This window comes from Cheilinus undulatus, linkage group 17, assembly GCF_018320785.1.
Source record: "Cheilinus undulatus linkage group 17, ASM1832078v1, whole genome shotgun sequence".
NCBI classification, from domain to species: domain Eukaryota; kingdom Metazoa; phylum Chordata; class Actinopteri; order Labriformes; family Labridae; genus Cheilinus; species Cheilinus undulatus.
Window position 1 is genome coordinate 37635306 of NC_054881.1, and position 17946 is coordinate 37653251.

Sequence of the window (17946 nt, forward strand, 5' to 3'; positions counted from 1 at the left end):
TGTGAAATATCACTTCCCCTAAACCTAATAACTGGTTGTTCCATCCTTGGTGGCAACAATTGAAGCAAGAGTTTGTGATAACTGTCAGTGAGTCTTTGACCTCGCTGTGGAGGAATGTTGGCCCACTCTTCCTTGCAGAATTGTTTGAACTCAGCCATATTGGAGGGTTTTCTAGCATTAATAACCTGTTTAAAGTCATGCCACAGCATCTCAATCAGATTTAAGTCCAGACTTTGACTAGACCACTCCAAAACCTCCATTTAGTTTTTTAGTCCATTCAGACGTGGACTTGCTGGTGTGTTTGGGATCATTGTCCTGCTCCATAACCCAAGTGTGCTTGAGCTTGAGGTCATGAACTGATGGCTAGACATTCTCCTTCAGGATTTGGTGGTAGAGAACGGAATTCATGGTGCCATCAATTACAGCAAGTGTGGTGGCGCCATCTCTGACTTCTTCCCAGATGATTCTAGGGTGAGGCATGGGTGCGTCTTAGCCCCTACATTCTTCAGTACCTGTATGAACTGGATAATAGCACTGCGCTGGACTCCTTCGTGGCAACTTCTTTTCAGCGCACTTTTGGGTATTTTTGGCAAGACTGTCGAATGCCGATGTGTGCAGTAGAGCAAGGATGGGAAGGCTCAACCACCTGATGCAGCATGCTTTCCTGGGCCAGATCCAGCTCACCTCATACTGGGTACCCAGGACCTGGTGGGCATCATGGGGGTGAGCTGGGAGGATACCTGGAGAGGTAGGGCATGAGCCTGGTGCAGACCTGGGCCTAGAGCATATCCCAGTTGAATGCAACTGGGATATGCTCCCATACCTGACCATCACACTACCACCACCACCAAGTTTGACCGTTGGTCTGATGTTGTTTTTGATGAAATGCTGTGTTAGTTTTACTCCAGATGGATCGGATCACACACCTTCCAGAAAGTTCCTCTTCTGCCTGGTCAGCCTACAGAATATTTTCCCAAAAGTCTTGGGGATCATCAGGATGTTTTTAGTCAAATGTGAGATGAGCCTTTGTGTTCTTTTTGGTCAGCAGTGGTTTTGGCCTTGGAACTCTCCCATGATGCCATTATTTTCCCCAGTGTCTTTATTATTGTTGAATCATGAACCTTAACTGAGTCTAGTGAGGCCTGCAGGTCTTTAGATGTTCTAGGTTCTTTTGAGGCCTCCTGGATGAGTCGTCCATGTGCTCTTCAGGTCATTTTGGTTGGCCGGGCCACTCCTGGGATGGTTCACCACTGTTCACAGTTCTCTCCATTTGTGGGCAATGGCTCTCACTGCAGTTTGCTGGATTGAAAAGGCCTTAGAAATTCCTGATAGATGTTAATGACTTTGTTTCTCTTGTGTGGCTCTTGTGTGAGGGAAAATACTGTTTTACAGGACTGCACCTGGACAGAATTTAAGGGAGAAATCATGACAATAACGTCACAAAGAAACCAGATTAAATCAAAGATCAAAGATGTGAAAAGGGAAAACTTTATTAAATCAGGATTGACTGGTAAACATAATAACACAAAAATAGCATTTTTTAAATGAAATAAAAAACACAACATGCCGAGATGTTTAAAACACGCTGATTGAAACTGATGTAGAATTTAACACTCATTTAAACTGGAGTGAAAAACTACAGCATTTCATTGTGGTGTAAGGAGAGAGCTGCATAGCACGACACGAGTATGGTTGATTATTTACTTTTTTTACTGTAGCAGGCCGATTAAATGTCACTTAAACCTATAGGAGATGGGATTGTAGTAAAGACGTGGGTGCAGATTGCTGTCGTGGGGAATTCAAAAACTATAGAGAGAGATTTCATGCAAAGATTTGTGTATTTTCCTGAATCTAGGTTTAAAATTCTGCTTGTTTATCTTGGGTTAGCTGTGTAAACTTTACTTTTAAGATTCAATCCTTGTTCCAGAAATGATAACACTGGTACTTGTACATAAAATGAAACATTTGGCCTTAAAGCAAACCAAAAAAAAAAACTACAATCAAAGAAGAAACTATGGCAAAAGATTCAGAAGAACCCACACAAGTCTTTAATCACCTCACTCAGCCGTTCAGGATCCAAACTCTGCAGTCAATCAAAGCATCATGATCACTCTTCTATGAAAAGGAGCCTGATACAAACTCTATCCATCATATAAATAAAATGACAAAAATATAAAGATGCTCCAAAGTCACACCGGTCGTCCACAACATGCTCTGCATTGAAGTTATGGATGGACCTATAAGCTTTAAACACCACACCTGAGTGCATGTGGGAGAGTGTGCGTCAGACTACTTGTGGTTGTTGATTTCTGCTACGTTGGTATTTTGCACGAGAGGATGTCGGAGGAAGGGGAAATTGTCGGTTCCAGCCACGGGGGGGGGGGGGGGGTTTGGTCTTTCCATCATGAGTGGGTTGCGGCGTCAAGGCTTCACAGGCTGGATGGAGAGCAGGCTACCGAATTTGAAGTGCTGGATCACTGGGAACTTCTCCAAACACTGGAAACGACAGGAGAGACAAAGGGAGGGACATTCTGATTGAATACATCCTTATATGACCTATGCAGGTCTAATCTACAGCAATGCATCTCATACTTTTATCAGTGCCAGTATCTGTATTCACACTTTAAAGATAAGATGATGTTTGATACAATTGGCTCTTTAAATGAGGAAAAAAGCTTAATATAAAGCCATATTTACATGGTGGAGGTCTGAACCATATGCTGAGGCCTATGCAGACTGAAACAACACAGACTGCAAGCTTTGTGATTGGTCCACTGGGTAGTACTGGTGACGCCCAAACTCTGAGTAATGTCTACAGACATACCATGCCTACAAAAAGTATTCAGCCCCTTGGATGTTTAATCCTTTAATTGAATATTTAAATCAATCATGGTCAATATAATTTCACTGTTTTGGCAAAAACAAACAAACAAACAAAAAAAAACGAAAAAATCTTTAATCTTGAAGTGAAACAGATTTCTACAAAGTAATGTCAAATAGATAAAAATATGTAACATAAAATAAGTTACTGCATAAATATTCACCCAGTCTAGTCAGTATTTAGTAGAGTAACCTTTGGCTGCAATCACACCTCTGAGTCTGTGTGGATAGGTTTTAGCAGGCATGCACATCTTGACTCTGCAACTTAGCCCCATCGTTTTTTTGCTAAACTGCTCAAGCTCTGTCAGGCTGTACAGGGATCAGGCGTGAACAGCCCTTTACAGGTCCAGCCACAAATTCTCTATTGGATTGAGGTCTGGGATTTCACTCAGCCACTCCAGAACATTCCCCTTGTTGTCTTTAAACCATTTCTGTGTAGTTTGTCCTCCAGGATTGTCCTATATTTTGCCGCAATCATTTTACCCTCTACCTGTACAAACCTTCCAGGGCCGGCTGCACCCCCACAGCATGATGCTGCCACCACAATGCTTCGCAGGGGGTTGGTGTGTTTGCAGTGATGTCAGTCTTTGGCGTCTTGTCTGATGTCCAAAAAGCTCCATTTTGGTCTCATCAGACCAAAGAACTTTCTTCCTCTTGACCATGGTGTCTCCCACATGCATTTTGTTGAACTGTAGTCCAGATTTAATCTGCATTTTCCCCAGCAGTGTCTTTCTCTTTGCCACTCTCCCATAAAGCTTTGACTGGTGAAGAACCCAGCCAACAGTTGTTGTCTGCAGAGTCTCTCCCATCTCAGCTGCTGAAGCTTGGAACTCCATCAGAGTAGTCATAGGTGTCTTGGTGGCCTCTCTCACTAGTCCTCTTCTTGCATGTTCACTCAAACTGTGAGGACGGCCTGATCTAGGCAGATTTATGCATGTGCCATATTCCTTAATATCTTGATGATGGATTTAACTGAACTCTGGGTGATGTTCAGAGCCTTGAAAATGTTTTAGCATCCATCCTCTGAATTATACTTTTCAATAACCTTTTCTCTGAGTGTTCTTTTGTTTTCATGGTCTAATGGTAGCCAGGAATACTGATTAACCAGTGACACAGATGTCTTTCTACTACAATCACTGAGACACATTCACTGCACTCAGGTGATCACTATTTCACAATATTTATGCAGTCACTTGTTTTACATTATATATTTACATTACACATGAAACTGAGGTTTATTCACTCGTGGGATAATTTAGCAAGAATGAATGCAAAAACAGCCACAAACCTTGATCTAAAACCATCTCCAGACATCAGAATTTCTTTTTAGTGCTGTTGTATTATTCAGTAACTCTTGACTTCTTCCCATTCAGCTGTTTTTCGTTGAATGGATAGTCCATTACTAAACACTCGAGTAACTTCAAATAAAACCACAAAGAGAATAAAGAGGATTTGAAAAATTTGTTAAATTTCATGGCAGTTTTTATGTATTCTTATAAGTACTGGGAGGGGAAATTGAGAGTTTTGTTCTTGACGTAGGGATTAACAGAAGTTTTATTATATGGTTCAGCTCGTACACTCAGCACCGTTTTGATTTATAGTTTGACGTCAGATTTTTCCTGCTGATGGCGTCATTGTACTCGTCTTTAAAACAGACTCTCAAATCCTGATGGTTAACCTTGACTTTAAACGTCGCTGTTAATTCTTTCATCCCTTCTTTCATAACGCCCGTGGATCAGCCCCGAGGAGGCTCTTTGTGCGCTCAGACACGGACCCAGTTTTGGGGAGCAGGGTGGGGGTTGGTGGGGGATTGTGGGTGTCTGCGGTGGGGGTTGGGGGAGTCTGAAGCTGAGAAATTGAACCCTGTGCTCAGCCGGCCTGTGCGGTGACACTATCGGTCATGATCGTCTGAGCAGAGCGGGGATGGAAACACATGATTTTGGAAAATTTGGTTAGAATAAAATCAAAGGTCACTGAAATCACAGTCATACGCTAAAAAACACTCAAACAACGTCACTGCGGTTCATCTTTTGCGTCTTTTATAGTTTTAGGGACTTAATCAGATTTTCCTTCTTTATGAATGTTTTCTTCACATACCACTGTGTTTTAACGCATCAACTGATATGATGCCAACAAATCTATAGTACGCACATGTACTAACGAATCATCCGAAACAAAGGCAAGGCTTTAATTATGTCCATCCAGCCTCACCTGGAGTGATGGGAATTGTGGCTCTTTTACAACCCAGATTAGACCAGAGACTACGGACTCAACTAGTCTGTTTTAGAAGGACAGTTGAAGCCGTGTGAGCAGAGCCATTACATCTCGAATCAGGCCGTCTGACGATGTCAGATCCCTAACAGCTGTTTTTTGTACCAAGGAAATAAATGAGGAATGTGCAATTGAAATCTTGATTTAAACGACAACAAATACTTGTTCAAAGTTGAATATTTTCTTAGATAAAATCATGAATTTTTGACATTAATCCTTTATTTGTAATAAACTTTGAACATGGGGAAACTTCAGCCGTTAAACACTCCTGTGTCCTCCATCAGCTGTGCACATAAGAAGGACATGTGTTGTTATATGAGCGAATACATAAGATGGAGGAGTAAGGAACTAAATCTATTCATGGAAAAAAATACTCTTCTCATTATAACAAGTCTGAGCTATCAAGCATTTTGGGGTTTATAAGTGCTGTAAAATTGCACTGCACACCACCAAGTTGATGACAAGAAATGCAGCATCTTTATCGATTGCATATGTGATGAATCACATTCATGCAGCCTAATGTTTCACATAGCTTCTTTGTAGTCATGGGACTCTAATAATTCTGTTGGGGGTGAGCCTTTATGAATGTATTGCATTGGAAAGTTAGTACTTAACAGCTTTAAATGGGCCTGTACGCTGCAGTTATCATCAGAAAATTTTTACACACATTGAGAAAAAAAGTGATTTTTAGCACAGTTTCACCAATTTACCTGGCATGGAGGTGAGTAATATCAAAGGCTAGCTGAGCCCCTGTGACATATAAGGATTCCTCATTTTATCACAAACATGCTTGTAATGAAAACAGTAATACTGATAATATGATGATACTATAAACCAAAGAAACCTTTGGAGTAAGTGACTGAGCGATGATATGCCGTTAATGAATGAGCCTGTTCTTCTAAATGGCTCTTTAATGTGAGCGAGTGTAGCTAGTTCCTGTTTGAGTGCCAGTTTCTTTTCCTCCCTCTTTTGTCATTATCTAATCTACATTTAAAAAGCCAAACTGGGACCAAAGTAGAGCCGTTTGGGAGTCAAACATCTATCTCTACTGATCTGGATCTTTGAAAAGAGATAGATGTCCCATCAGAACGAGAGATACTGGACAGACATCAGCTAAGGAAACACATGTCAGACCTGAGTTTCAGGCCAGGCTATAGACAGAGGCTTTTTATGGCTGAATGTTTCGCTAATTTTGGGATACAAAAGTAGCTTAAGAATTAAGAATGTTTTTTTTTTTCGGCACTTTGAATGCTTGGCGTAGACGTGAACAAACATGGCCTTTTGGTAGCACTTCTCTGTGTAGACATCACTACCCTCCCTCCAAGGGGGATTCTCCACTGCTGTGTGATGTCATCTGCAGAGAAGGCTTCTACCCCTTCTTGTCCAGTTGCAGGGTTGTGAACTGGTAGGCTATCAGCACGCTGCAAGGCGACCTGTTGCTAGAAGTTGCGAGTTTCAACTTGTCTCATTAGAAATCTTTTGTCTGAACAGAACTGTTGCATCCACTTTGAGCGATTTTTGAGGATTAAGGCAGTACAACTTCTCCTGGCTTATTAGCACAGTGAGCCGAACAGAGTTCAACAGTTTCTGCCCATTTTTTCAGTGGCACTGGTTCCAGAAGTACCTTTCAAATCATCTGTAGACCTTTTTACAACATCCTCATATCAACGCTATTAATGCATGAACCAAGCCAACCAGCTACCTGATCACTCATGACTATTAAACATCTCATCCAGCACAAAAAACAGAGAAACAGGCAAAGGGAGAAGATTGTGTGCATATTTTATTACAAGGATTAAGGAACTACTTATCCCACAATCCTTTGCCATTCATTTGATTTGTTGTTAAGGACAGTTTTTTAAGCTTTCAGGCCATATACCTACCCTTTTCTACACCTTTCTTTACTCTTGTGTTTGCATTTTAAATGATAATGTAGAAATGTATCATCATTTGCATATTGTAATCAGGTAATCAGGGATGTGAGGTAGCTGATTACATTTACTCTAATTACTGTAATTGAGTAGTTTTTGGGCACCTGTACTGTTTTGAGCACATTTTGCTACAAAGTAAGCGTTAAATACTTTTTTATTGTTATTTAAGTAGATTTATAGACCAGAAATTTTACTGTTACTTTAGTAAACTTTAACCAGAGTTGCTGTACTAATACTTGAGTACAATAGCTGTGGACTATTTCCACCTCTGGTGGTAAGTGTAACTTCAGTATTTCTGAAATTATGGTGAATAATCAAATTCACTAAGGAGAAAATTAATGGAAATTTTACTTTCAGAGCCACACTGTTGAGTTGTATAACAGCAACAACTGCTTCACCACAGCTACAGTCTAAAGGGACATATGACTCCAACCACCCATTTTCTACATCACTTATACCGTTCAAGTTCACAGGGGGCTGGAGTCTATCCCAGCTGTCATTGAGCAAAACTGGGTACAACCTGGACTGGTCGCCAGTCAATCGCAGGGCTGACATAAAAATACAAACAACCAGGCACGCTCACACTCACACCAACGGGCAATTTAGAGTAATACATTAACTGAACAAGCATGGATTTGGTGGTGGGAAGCTGGAGTACTCAGAGAAAACCAACGCATGCACAGGGAGAACATGCAAACTCTGCACAGGAAGGCCCTGCCCGGGAGGCGATCTAGGAACCTGGCTGCTGTGCCCAACACATGACTCAAAAGTCTCAAAATAACCCAAAAGTCAAACAAATATTAGCCTGTTAGAACCAGTTAGCACTGTAGTTTGTGATGATACCAGAATGGAGGAACTTTCCCACAAACACCTTGACAAACAACTGCCAACAGCGAAACTGGTGACGGAGAAAAGGAGAAGGCTCCAGCGAGCCAATGGTGTTTGTCAAGCTGAAGTAAAACCACCATCACTGCTAACAACAGCTACAAGAGTGGAACAAATGTATGAGGGAAGAGCAGCATGCCGTTGAAGTGACTGTTACTACAAACATGGACAGATCTCTCTATGGAGTCAGATGGTCTTTTCTGTCAAGGCAGTGAAGGTAAAAGTGGCTCTAGGCTTCATAACAGCTACACTGAAAATAAAACTCTAAATTAATGCTTGTTATTTCGGCTTTTTATTTACCATATATGGCAAGAAACAAAAGGTTTCCATGTAGAAGCAATTTATCTAAAAAAAACAGATAAAAATGGAAAAATACATAGCAAACAGCAACCTTTGGTTGCTTAGAATGTTACTTCCTCACAGGTAGTCTGAATTTAGTTTATTTCTCTCCAGACGTCTGTCTACTTGTTGAGACCAACAGCTACATGTACATGAAACTGACTGTGATGAATTATCCATCTTGAGCGAGTTTCAAGTCTGTACAAGTCGATTTTTGCAGCGCTTTAACAAAATACTGTGACCTAGAAGCTGTTAAAAGAAGAAAAACAAAGGGATAGTTATACAAGTGTGAAACAACAGAGCTTTATTGCCAAAAACTCTTTAAATTCAATGTTTAAGTTTCATGTAAGGAGACTGAATACTGTTGTTTGAAGCTACGACAGCAGGGCTTTGTTTTTCCTATTGTTTGCCAGAGCTTGTGTCACTTAAAGCCGATGTTTTTGGTCTATGAACAGGCGTCCGAGGCCTCAGATTCGCCTCTTGCTCTCGGACAGAAACCGTTGGATTCTGCTGTTTCTCCGTCTCGTACGACTCTCCGCCTGAAACCGTGTGTGGGGCCAGGAAAAGGGAGAGAGGAATGCAAGTCTGCTGATGGTTGCTCCAGGCTCGGAGGAAGGTCGGGACAGAGGGAGGGGAGAATTTAATGAAGGGAACGGCAGAGGAGGGAGGGAGGAGGGGGGAGGCAGACAGCTTGGCCCCTCAGCTCTTTGGGAAGACTCACAGGCTGCTCTGGAAAACACAGGATGTGGGCATGCAGGCGGGGAGAACGGGCTTAGACATCCCCCCAACCCCACCCCCACCCGCCCACACACACCAGAGCAAACACACACACACACACAATTCCATTCTCTCCGTTCGTCTCTTAACCCTTTCCTGCCTCTCTGCTCGGCTCGTCTGTCCGGGCGTTTCGCTTCTAAAAGAAACTCGGTCAACACTGTAAACTCATTCAATAGAAACTTGGGTAAAGAAGAAGAACGTTTCTGTTAAAATCAGGGTAAAAAGATCAGAGTATAATTAAGTTTAAGCTGCTATTTTTAATTTTTAAAGTTCCTTCATTCTGTTTAGTTTCAGTGTTTTCTACAGTCTTATTTGAATGTGTGAATTTTTGTCACTCTAAATACATACAGTCAAGGCCGCTCATCAAGGGGGGGTAAAGGGGGGCATGGAAGTCAGGAAAATCATGATCTGTTATAAACTTAATGTGTGATAACTATATTTCATATTTAACCTGAATAAGCACTTATATCAAAGCAACAAACTGTACATTTATTTATGCTGTAGTATAATCAAGCATGTTCTAAATGTTAAATCATTTTCTTAAAACCAAACCTTTTTATTTGCACTGTTAAAAATCTGGATTGGCAAACTGAACTTAACCATTTGGAAAGTAATGTTAGACTTCATAGCTAAGCAATGATAAAGCAGAAGGAACTAAAATACCTTTAAGGGGGAAGTAATTAAATTATTGCAGAATAAAGACAAAAACATCGGCAAATAGGGTTAGAGAGTGGCAAAAAAATTGGCAAGTCATGAAAAGTGGTTAAAGAGTGGCAAATGTTTGCTACAAGTGGACAAAAATGGGTGATAAAAACAGTGAAAAGCAGTTAAAAAGTGGCAAAAAGGGGTTACAAGGGGCAAAAATGGGCAGATATAAGGGGTAAAAAATGGTAGAAGAGTAGCCAAAAGAGGTTAAAAGTGGCCAAAAGAGGTTAAAAGAGGCATGAAAGGGATAAGAAACAAATACGGGTTAAGAAAGGGTGACAAAAGCAAAGATGGGCAGTAAAAATAGGTGAAAAGCGGTTAACAGTGGCAAAAAAAAAAATTGGCTAAAAGTGACAAAAATGTGTTTTAAAATGTCGACAAAGCAGTGAAACGGTCAAAAATAGGTTGTAATTGGCAAAGCTGGTAAGTGTAAGTGGTGAGAAGTGTTTAAAGAGTGGCAAAAACTTGTTAAAGTGGAAAGAAGAGGTTAAAAAATGCAAAGAAATGGATAAGCAGCAAGTGTGGGTTAAGAAAGGTAAAAGGCAAAAATGGGTAGTTAAACGGGTGAAAAGCGGTTCAAAAGTGGCAAAAATGATCTAAAAGTGGCAAAAATGGGTGTTTTTGGTAGATATAAGTGGTGACAAGTGGTTAAAGAGTGGCAAAAATGGGTAAAAAGGCAGAAAGTGGTAAAAAAATTGGCACCTAAAGTAGTGAAAAGGGTAAAAAGTTGAAAAAAATTATAAATGGGTTTAATGTGGAAATAAATGTGGCAAAATGGGAGGAAACCGTGATGATAAGAGGTTACAAAGTGGCATAAATAAATTATTTGAACATCAAAACCCAATGATAGCTTGAGACATTTCTCAGCTCTAATATGAAGTAACTGTTGGACAGGTCATTAGCACCAATGCTACTGAACCAACACACATGCACTGATATCATCAATAAATCAAAACTAAGAGGGCCCATTCTCTTTTTCAGGGGGCCAGCCAACTCTGTGGGTGGGCCTGCATACAGTTTGAAAAGTCTAATTGCTGTGTTTGATCTAGGGCTTTAAAAGATTGAAACACTGAATTGTTATAGTTCCAGAATTTCTGTAGTTAACCACAATTAACCACACCCTTTTACTGCATTTTAAAATGCCACTATTTTGACTTCAAATCTGTTGTATTTTGTACTTTCTATTGTCTTTTACTAAGGATCATTGACTTCTTGTTTGGATTCAGACCTGCTTTAATAGGTAAATCAAAGATTATGATGAACTTTGCCACAGCAAAAAAAAACTTATCAAGAAGGGGATAGTGAAAAGGTTAATATTTGATGACTCTGACTTGTCCACTGAGCATTCTGTGAGTTTTTAAAGTGAAATGAGACATTAAGTAGCAGCAGTGAACTTTTTTTTACACAACTGTGGCTGCAGAGAGATGTTGATGTGGATTAATTTAAGTGTGCCAGTTTTCTCTACTCCATCCTTTGTCATTAATCCACATTTAAAAAGACAAACTGGTACCAAATGAAGAGCCGTTTGAGAGCCAAACAAACAGCTCTACTTTAAAGAGACAGATTTCCTGTCACAACGAGAGAGACTGGACTGACATGAGCTGAGGAAACACGGGTCAGATCAGAACTGGACTGGACCAAACAGGAATGCTCTGATTTGTGTAGTGGGAAAATTAAGTTTGTTTAAACTTCAAAGATCATCATGTAATATTATAAGATTTCACTTTATGATTTAAATTTACTTAAGAATAGAGAATGCTATCATTTTTGCACTTTGAAAGCTTGACATAGTTGTAAAGGGCTCAAACATGGCCTTTTGGTAGAGTTTCTCTATGCAGAAATCACTACTTGCCCCCCAACAGGAGTTCTCTAGTAATGTATAATGTCATCTGCAAAGAACATACTCATACCAGAGGGATCGTAGGGCAGGTACAGAATGTTCAGCCAGTTAGCTGCGTGCTATCTTGTTAGCATTGTCAACAGGAAGTGTGTAGCAGGTGTACACCCATGTGATAATGCTGCTGTTGCCCTCTGAACCCCAGAGGGTGATAATGTAAAGCTATCTGATGAATAGCTTTGACGTTAGCGATTAGTGACTGAAATAAAGCACCGAAATCTGTGACGTCAAGCAGTCTGTTAGGTTTCAAACCTGTTGGTAGCGGTACCGTGGTGGTTCTGGATTTCAGTGCCCATGCCTACTGTAGACATCTCCTGCACTGAGTTTTCTGTGCTGCAGTATTTTCAGCTAAAATAATGGTCATTATGGATATTTATTCACTCAAACATGATCAGCTTTTAGGAAGAACATGCCAAGGATGGCACTCCAACTTCACCACCGTGGAGGGTTTGTTAGGTTCGTTTGCAGAAAAACATCAAAGATGCTCATAACGGTGGATGTGTCGGTATAAATCATGGTTCTGTTTGCGGTCAGTTGGCAGCTTTGTGCTTTCCTCACAGGAGTTTTTCTGCCAAATACTGACATCACCATACAAACATGCTCACAGCGATACCGCTAATATGTTCAATACAAAGCAGATGTATTGTTTATCATGGCTGCCATCTTCATTTAGAGTGTAAGCATGCTAAAACCATAAATGCTAACATTTGTTATAAGCAAGAGCTGCAGACTACATCTGGGCCTAATGGGGATGCTATCTGCTTATGCAACTTTTTTACAGTTTAACCTTAATTTTAGTAAATTGTAATCTGTTACATCATTGTGGTGCTGATGCAAATATGAACAATGTTATACACATTAAGGAGACAATGGTAGTTTCTATCGAATATCACAACAATCCACCAAACTGGGCATTCAGGATTGCTATGGACTGATGGACATAAAGCCTTATCACTAAATCACTTTATTTGAGCTAAAAGGAAAGGAAAGAACAATCTCAAGGTGTTCATAACACCTTGAGATTGTTCTATGTGCTTTTTCGACACAACTTCACAGGTGTATTTCTAAGTTTAAGCAGAGTTAGAAGCCCTAACACTGAGTAGAAGCCTTGTATCTTGCATTGATCCCTTTTCCACCAAAACTCCCATCAGACTGATAAATGACTGAAGATTTGGACGGATCAGTGACACTTGGGGAGAATAAAATCCTTCATACCTCGGCCTTGTACATTCGGATCAGACCCTGGTTGACTTTGGACCAGGCTGGGACAGCGCTGATGTTCCACAGCTGGTTCGAGTGCTCAGCGAACGGACCCGTCTTCATCTGGACAACAAACAAAAGAAGAATGACAAATATGAGGTTAAAGTGGAAGAAGTGAGACGGGTTGTGTAACTCCTACATTTAAGTCCAGAAAGATGAGGTTAATGACAAAGTTCCCACCAGGAAATCTGGAGCAGGATCTGGCTTTTACATTTTGGTTTGATTAGTTCAGAAGATGAGTGGATGTTTGATGTTACATAAAAGAAGGCACGGTGTAAAGGCTAAGTGAGGATGTGGGGGACAGAACCGCTGGGCTAGCAGCGCTAGAGTACTTCTTATCTTTAGACATTTTTTTAACCAAAGCAACCAAGACAGAAAGCACTGCCTTAACTACACAAATACATGAGAGACTTTTAAGTAATGTTGTCAACATTGTTGTACAAATAAACCAGTCTCTAGCAGTAAAAACAAGAAGCTGTCCAATACTGGGGGCTCCCTTTTGGTGCTGTGGTCGTGAAACAGGCATTAATATTATATGATTTCTGATAGGTAGTTGACTGTCCATTGCTCTTTTGATTCTTCCCCCTTATTCCTGTGTTGCAAATTTTACCACATATCCACACTGGTGGTTAGAACATCCAACAAATAAAACTAAAAGTAAAAGGAACCAGTTAAGACATCAGCAGACTTAAATTCCATTTTCTTATGAAGGCTGGCTGCACACTAGATAATTTTAGGCCTCATTTGCCCGCCCACATAATCAAGAGGGCATTGTCTGATTCAAGGCATGTCATAACAGATTATTTGTCCAAATAACCCTCAAGTGTATGGTGTCACTATGATGATTTTACAGCTCCCAATCAAGTCATTAATATCAAACATGTTTACAATTCCAGATTGGGAAGGCGCCCATAGAGTACCTGCAAAAGCCAATTAAAAAAAAAACAAAAAACAAACCTAGAAGAGTCACTGACTGGATTCTCCGTTCTTTAACAGCTCATAAACATGAACTTTAAGCCATGATTTAAGCCATAGCCTTTTCTTGTTCTTGTGTTAAGCTGCAGAACAGAATGCACGCCAATACAGCCAGCTGATGTCGTCGATCCTCTTCTGTATTTGTTTTTTTTTGTCTGAAGTCACGGTTGATCTCGCTAATTTCTGTGAGATCTTGTGTCTGCGGAATCTCCGCTGTAAAAATGGTCTCCCCATTTATCATTTTCCCGTTGATTTTAGCCATTAGACAGGTCGGGCTTGCAGAAAAAAACAAAAAAAAAAACGTTGTCTATAGAAGGTTTACCAGATGGATGTGTGAATACAAATCCATCTGGCATGTCAGGTTAGGGCTGATATGTAAAGACAAACAACAAGCCATGCTCAAGTTCACACCTATGGGCAATTTAGAGTTACCAATTAATCTAACAAGCTGTTTTTGGTGTGTCAGGAAGTTTGAGTACTCAGAGAGAACTAATGCATGCACGAGGAGAACATGCAAACTCTGCAAAGATAGGACCAGTCTGACTGGGATTCGAACCAGGAACCATCTTGCTGATTAAAGTGGCTCAAAGAGAAGAAATGTTGTGACAAATGTCCAGACTAAAATTAAAGGATTTTTCATCAGCACAACCTGGACTAAAATATTTTTGAGTTTTCATGACTAAAACGAGATTATAACCAGAAAGAGGAAAAACAACTAAAATTTTTACTTAAACTACAAGACATTCTAATCTAAGGCAAAACTTACAACCACTGCAAAAATTAACACTGAGGCAGACTGGAAACTCTGGCTTGTTAACATGTATGCCAAAATGAAAACCAAGCCATGATGCAGCCACCACGCAGCCACCACACACCCGGTCAGAAAGAGGCTTTAGTTAACCTTTAGTTGGCTCACTTACCCATTGCTTTGCTACTTCTTGTTAGACAAACTTCTTTTTTGGGTCAAGTTTTCTCAGTCCACGGTGGTTAAAAATGTGACGTTAATTTTGCTACTTCAACATGATAAAAAGGTGTGCTTGAGGTGTCTGCAGGACTGACTGAAGATAACCACAATGGAATCCGGGATTATTTTTCATCCCCTTTACTAAACTGAAGGTTTAATTATAAAAAATGCCTTCTTTGTATTGACTTTGTGGACGACCACACTGGTAATTTAACCCCTGACAATTACAAAGAATGCTTACTTATGCTTAAAGAGAAGAAAAAACTATTTAACACTGATAATATGTAGTGCTCAATCATGTTAAGACCTATAGCATTACTTAATGACAAACTTGAAAACCTAAAATTACTAGTAACATCAGAATAATGTGATGCTATTCTGTAATGCTGTTGTGTTTGGGTGAGGCCTGACTAAGGGCCAACTGCTTCTAACTTTAACCTCTGATAAATGCTCATAATGAATATAATCATCAATCTTCTTTAGTTCATTCTCCAACATTAGGTACACAAGAGTTTTAAAGGAAAGTTGAGACGTGTCCAGGTATTAATCAGCTCCTCTGCAGTCTGGAAAAGTGGTTTGAAAATGTTTTGAGCTTCTCCAGTGATGAAGCTTTGGTCAGCCTGAGCTGAGTCACTTAGAAAGGAATCCAACGATGACCCAAATCCATGGCAGAAAACCCATAGATTTCTGCTAAACTGTGAGTTTTTGGAAAATAGTGAGCTCATTCATTTAAAGGGAAGTTTTCTATGCCGTGGAAATGGGTCACCAGGAGAATCCCTGACAAACGAAGACATGCAAAGTGTCTTTTTTAAATCTGAGAACAAATGACGTTTTTACATCGGCGCTTACTTTGATATTTAGAAGATTTTTAAGACAGAACGTTCAGAGAGGAAAGAGAGAGACAGAAGAAATGATAATAAAGGAACTGAGCAGTTAGTGAGTCTTGTTCTAGAACAGGCTGTACCGTGTTTAAAAGGAGATCTTGAGCTCAAAGCAGAGACAAATACAGAGATGACTGCTGTTTGATTCATGCTATAATTCATGGGGAGGAGACGGCTTTATATTTCCAAGCAAACATTCAGTGGTTAATTCTCATCTATAGATCTCTAAAGCATGTATGCAAAATGTCTATATGAACTCCAGCAGTGTCTGAAACCAGAGCAATTCTTCATTTTCATATTCGTATTAGGGAATTTCTTGTTTTGGTGGCTGTCATGACGGAGCCACTGTGATAGACTCATGTTTATCATTGCCACGGAAACTCTGTCCCATCTCCACAGGACTTGGCTCTATGGCAGAGTGGTTAGATTGAAGCCTCTCCTCAGTGCAAAACACATGAAAGCCCTCTTAGAGCATGCAAAAAAAAAACCTCTGCATCCCAGATCAGTGGAGGGCTGCAGTGATGGTTGTCCTTCTGGAACTTTGTCCCATCTCCACACAGGATCTCTGGAGCTCAGCTGGAATGACCACCAGGTTCTTGGTCTCCTCTCTTACTAAGGCCCTTCTCCCCAATGGTGACCAGCTATTGGAAGAGTCTAGGTTGTGCCAAACTTCTTCCATGTGAGAATCATGGTGGCCACTGTGCTCTTGGGAACCCTCAGTGCAGCAGAAATGTTTCTGTAGCCTCCCCCAGATCTGTGGCTGTCAACAATCTTGTCACTGAGCTGTGCAGTCTGTCCCTCTGACCTCATGGCTTGGTTTTTGCTCTGATATCATTGTCAGCTGTGAGGCCTTCCAAAGAGAGGTGCATACCTTTCTAAATCATGTCAAGTCAGTTTAACCACAGGTGGACTCCAATCAAGGTGTAGAAATATCTCAGCAAAGATCAGAGAAACTGGAGGAACCTGAGCTGCATTTATACTTTCTGAAAGCTCTGTATATAGATTCGGGCATGGATATATTTCACATTCACATGGGAAAACTCCCAAAAAAAGTCTTTGGGAAGGGCAGACTTTTCAAAGAATTCTCAGAAGGTGATTGGGAAAACGCTCTGTCTGTCACATTCATAACGGGCCAATCAGAGCGACAAGACAAAATGATGTTGTACACATGCACTTCTCTCGAGCTGACAGGTTACCGCTGTCGTAGATTGTTAATGGCTGAGCTTCCTGATGAATACAACTGATGCCAAGGCTGGTCGAAAGACATGCAAAAACATCTTCTCTGTCAAGAAAAGCTTTCAATGTGGCTCTTTGCTCTTGTTTTTATAAAGAAATGAGGTCCAGTTTCAATTAAACTGCAGCTTTCCTACAGCTACAGTGCTTAACAAATTTATTCAACCACCACCCAAAGTAAGGTTTATGCCACAGCTGCCCTAAATTAACAGCATTGGTAAAAATTGGTAAAACCAAAATCATTTTTTTATGTTTCTGCAATGGTTAATACACCAATACGTAGAGGCTCTTTAACCCAAATGATATTTTTAATGCTAAAATATAATTATTATTGTTATCCATGAATTTTCAAATTTACTGATTTACAAAAAAAATGAAAAAATAGTAAAACACATTAATATTTCTTGATTAATATGTCAAATTATAGTTATTTACTTGCATTCCTGAACAGAAAAATTAGTTTTAGTGGTTGAATGTTATGCTTGATTCATTTCTGACTTCTCAGAGAAGCCCAGTGAGCCGGTTTAAATTTGTGTTGAAAAAGGTGAATTCAGTCTGAAACCTCATTCCTGTTCAAAATGGTAAAACGCTGAGAGCTCACTGAAAATAAAAGAGTCCGCATTAAAGCACTTCATGATGCTGAATGGTCTCTGAGACAGGTGGTCTACTAAATTTGTTAAGCCCTGTACATCCGAGCTAACAGCTACCATTGGATACACCGGCAAACCCCACCTGTAACAGCGCAAGCCCATGCTGAAGCAGACCGGGAGAAGAGCGAAAACATCTTTTCTGTTCATGAAAATTTTCCAGTGGTGCTCTCTGCTCTTATTACCTCCTCCAAGGAGGTTATGAGATCCGCAGGGTTTGTCAGTTAGTTTGTTAGTTTTCTAGCATCATAACTCAGAAAGTTATGGAAGGATTTTGATGAAATTTTCAGGAAATGTCCGA

General features: G+C 40.2%; 1 protein-coding gene across 3 annotated transcripts in view; it reads right to left on the reverse strand.

Moving 5' to 3' along the window:
- Nucleotides 1-1474: 1474 nt before the first annotated feature.
- The window catches only part of ptpa (protein phosphatase 2 phosphatase activator), a 31521-nt gene continuing 15049 nt past the window's right edge, over nucleotides 1475-17946 (reverse strand). For all 3 annotated transcript variants that reach the window (XM_041810204.1, XM_041810205.1, XM_041810206.1), the window contains exons 9-10: nucleotides 12901-13008; nucleotides 1475-2496 (exon numbers count right to left, since the gene is read on the reverse strand). In XM_041810204.1, the coding sequence (XP_041666138.1) occupies nucleotides 2422-2496; nucleotides 12901-13008 (183 nt within the window). In that variant the 3' untranslated portion in view covers nucleotides 1475-2421. The remainder of the gene's footprint in view (nucleotides 2497-12900; nucleotides 13009-17946) is intronic.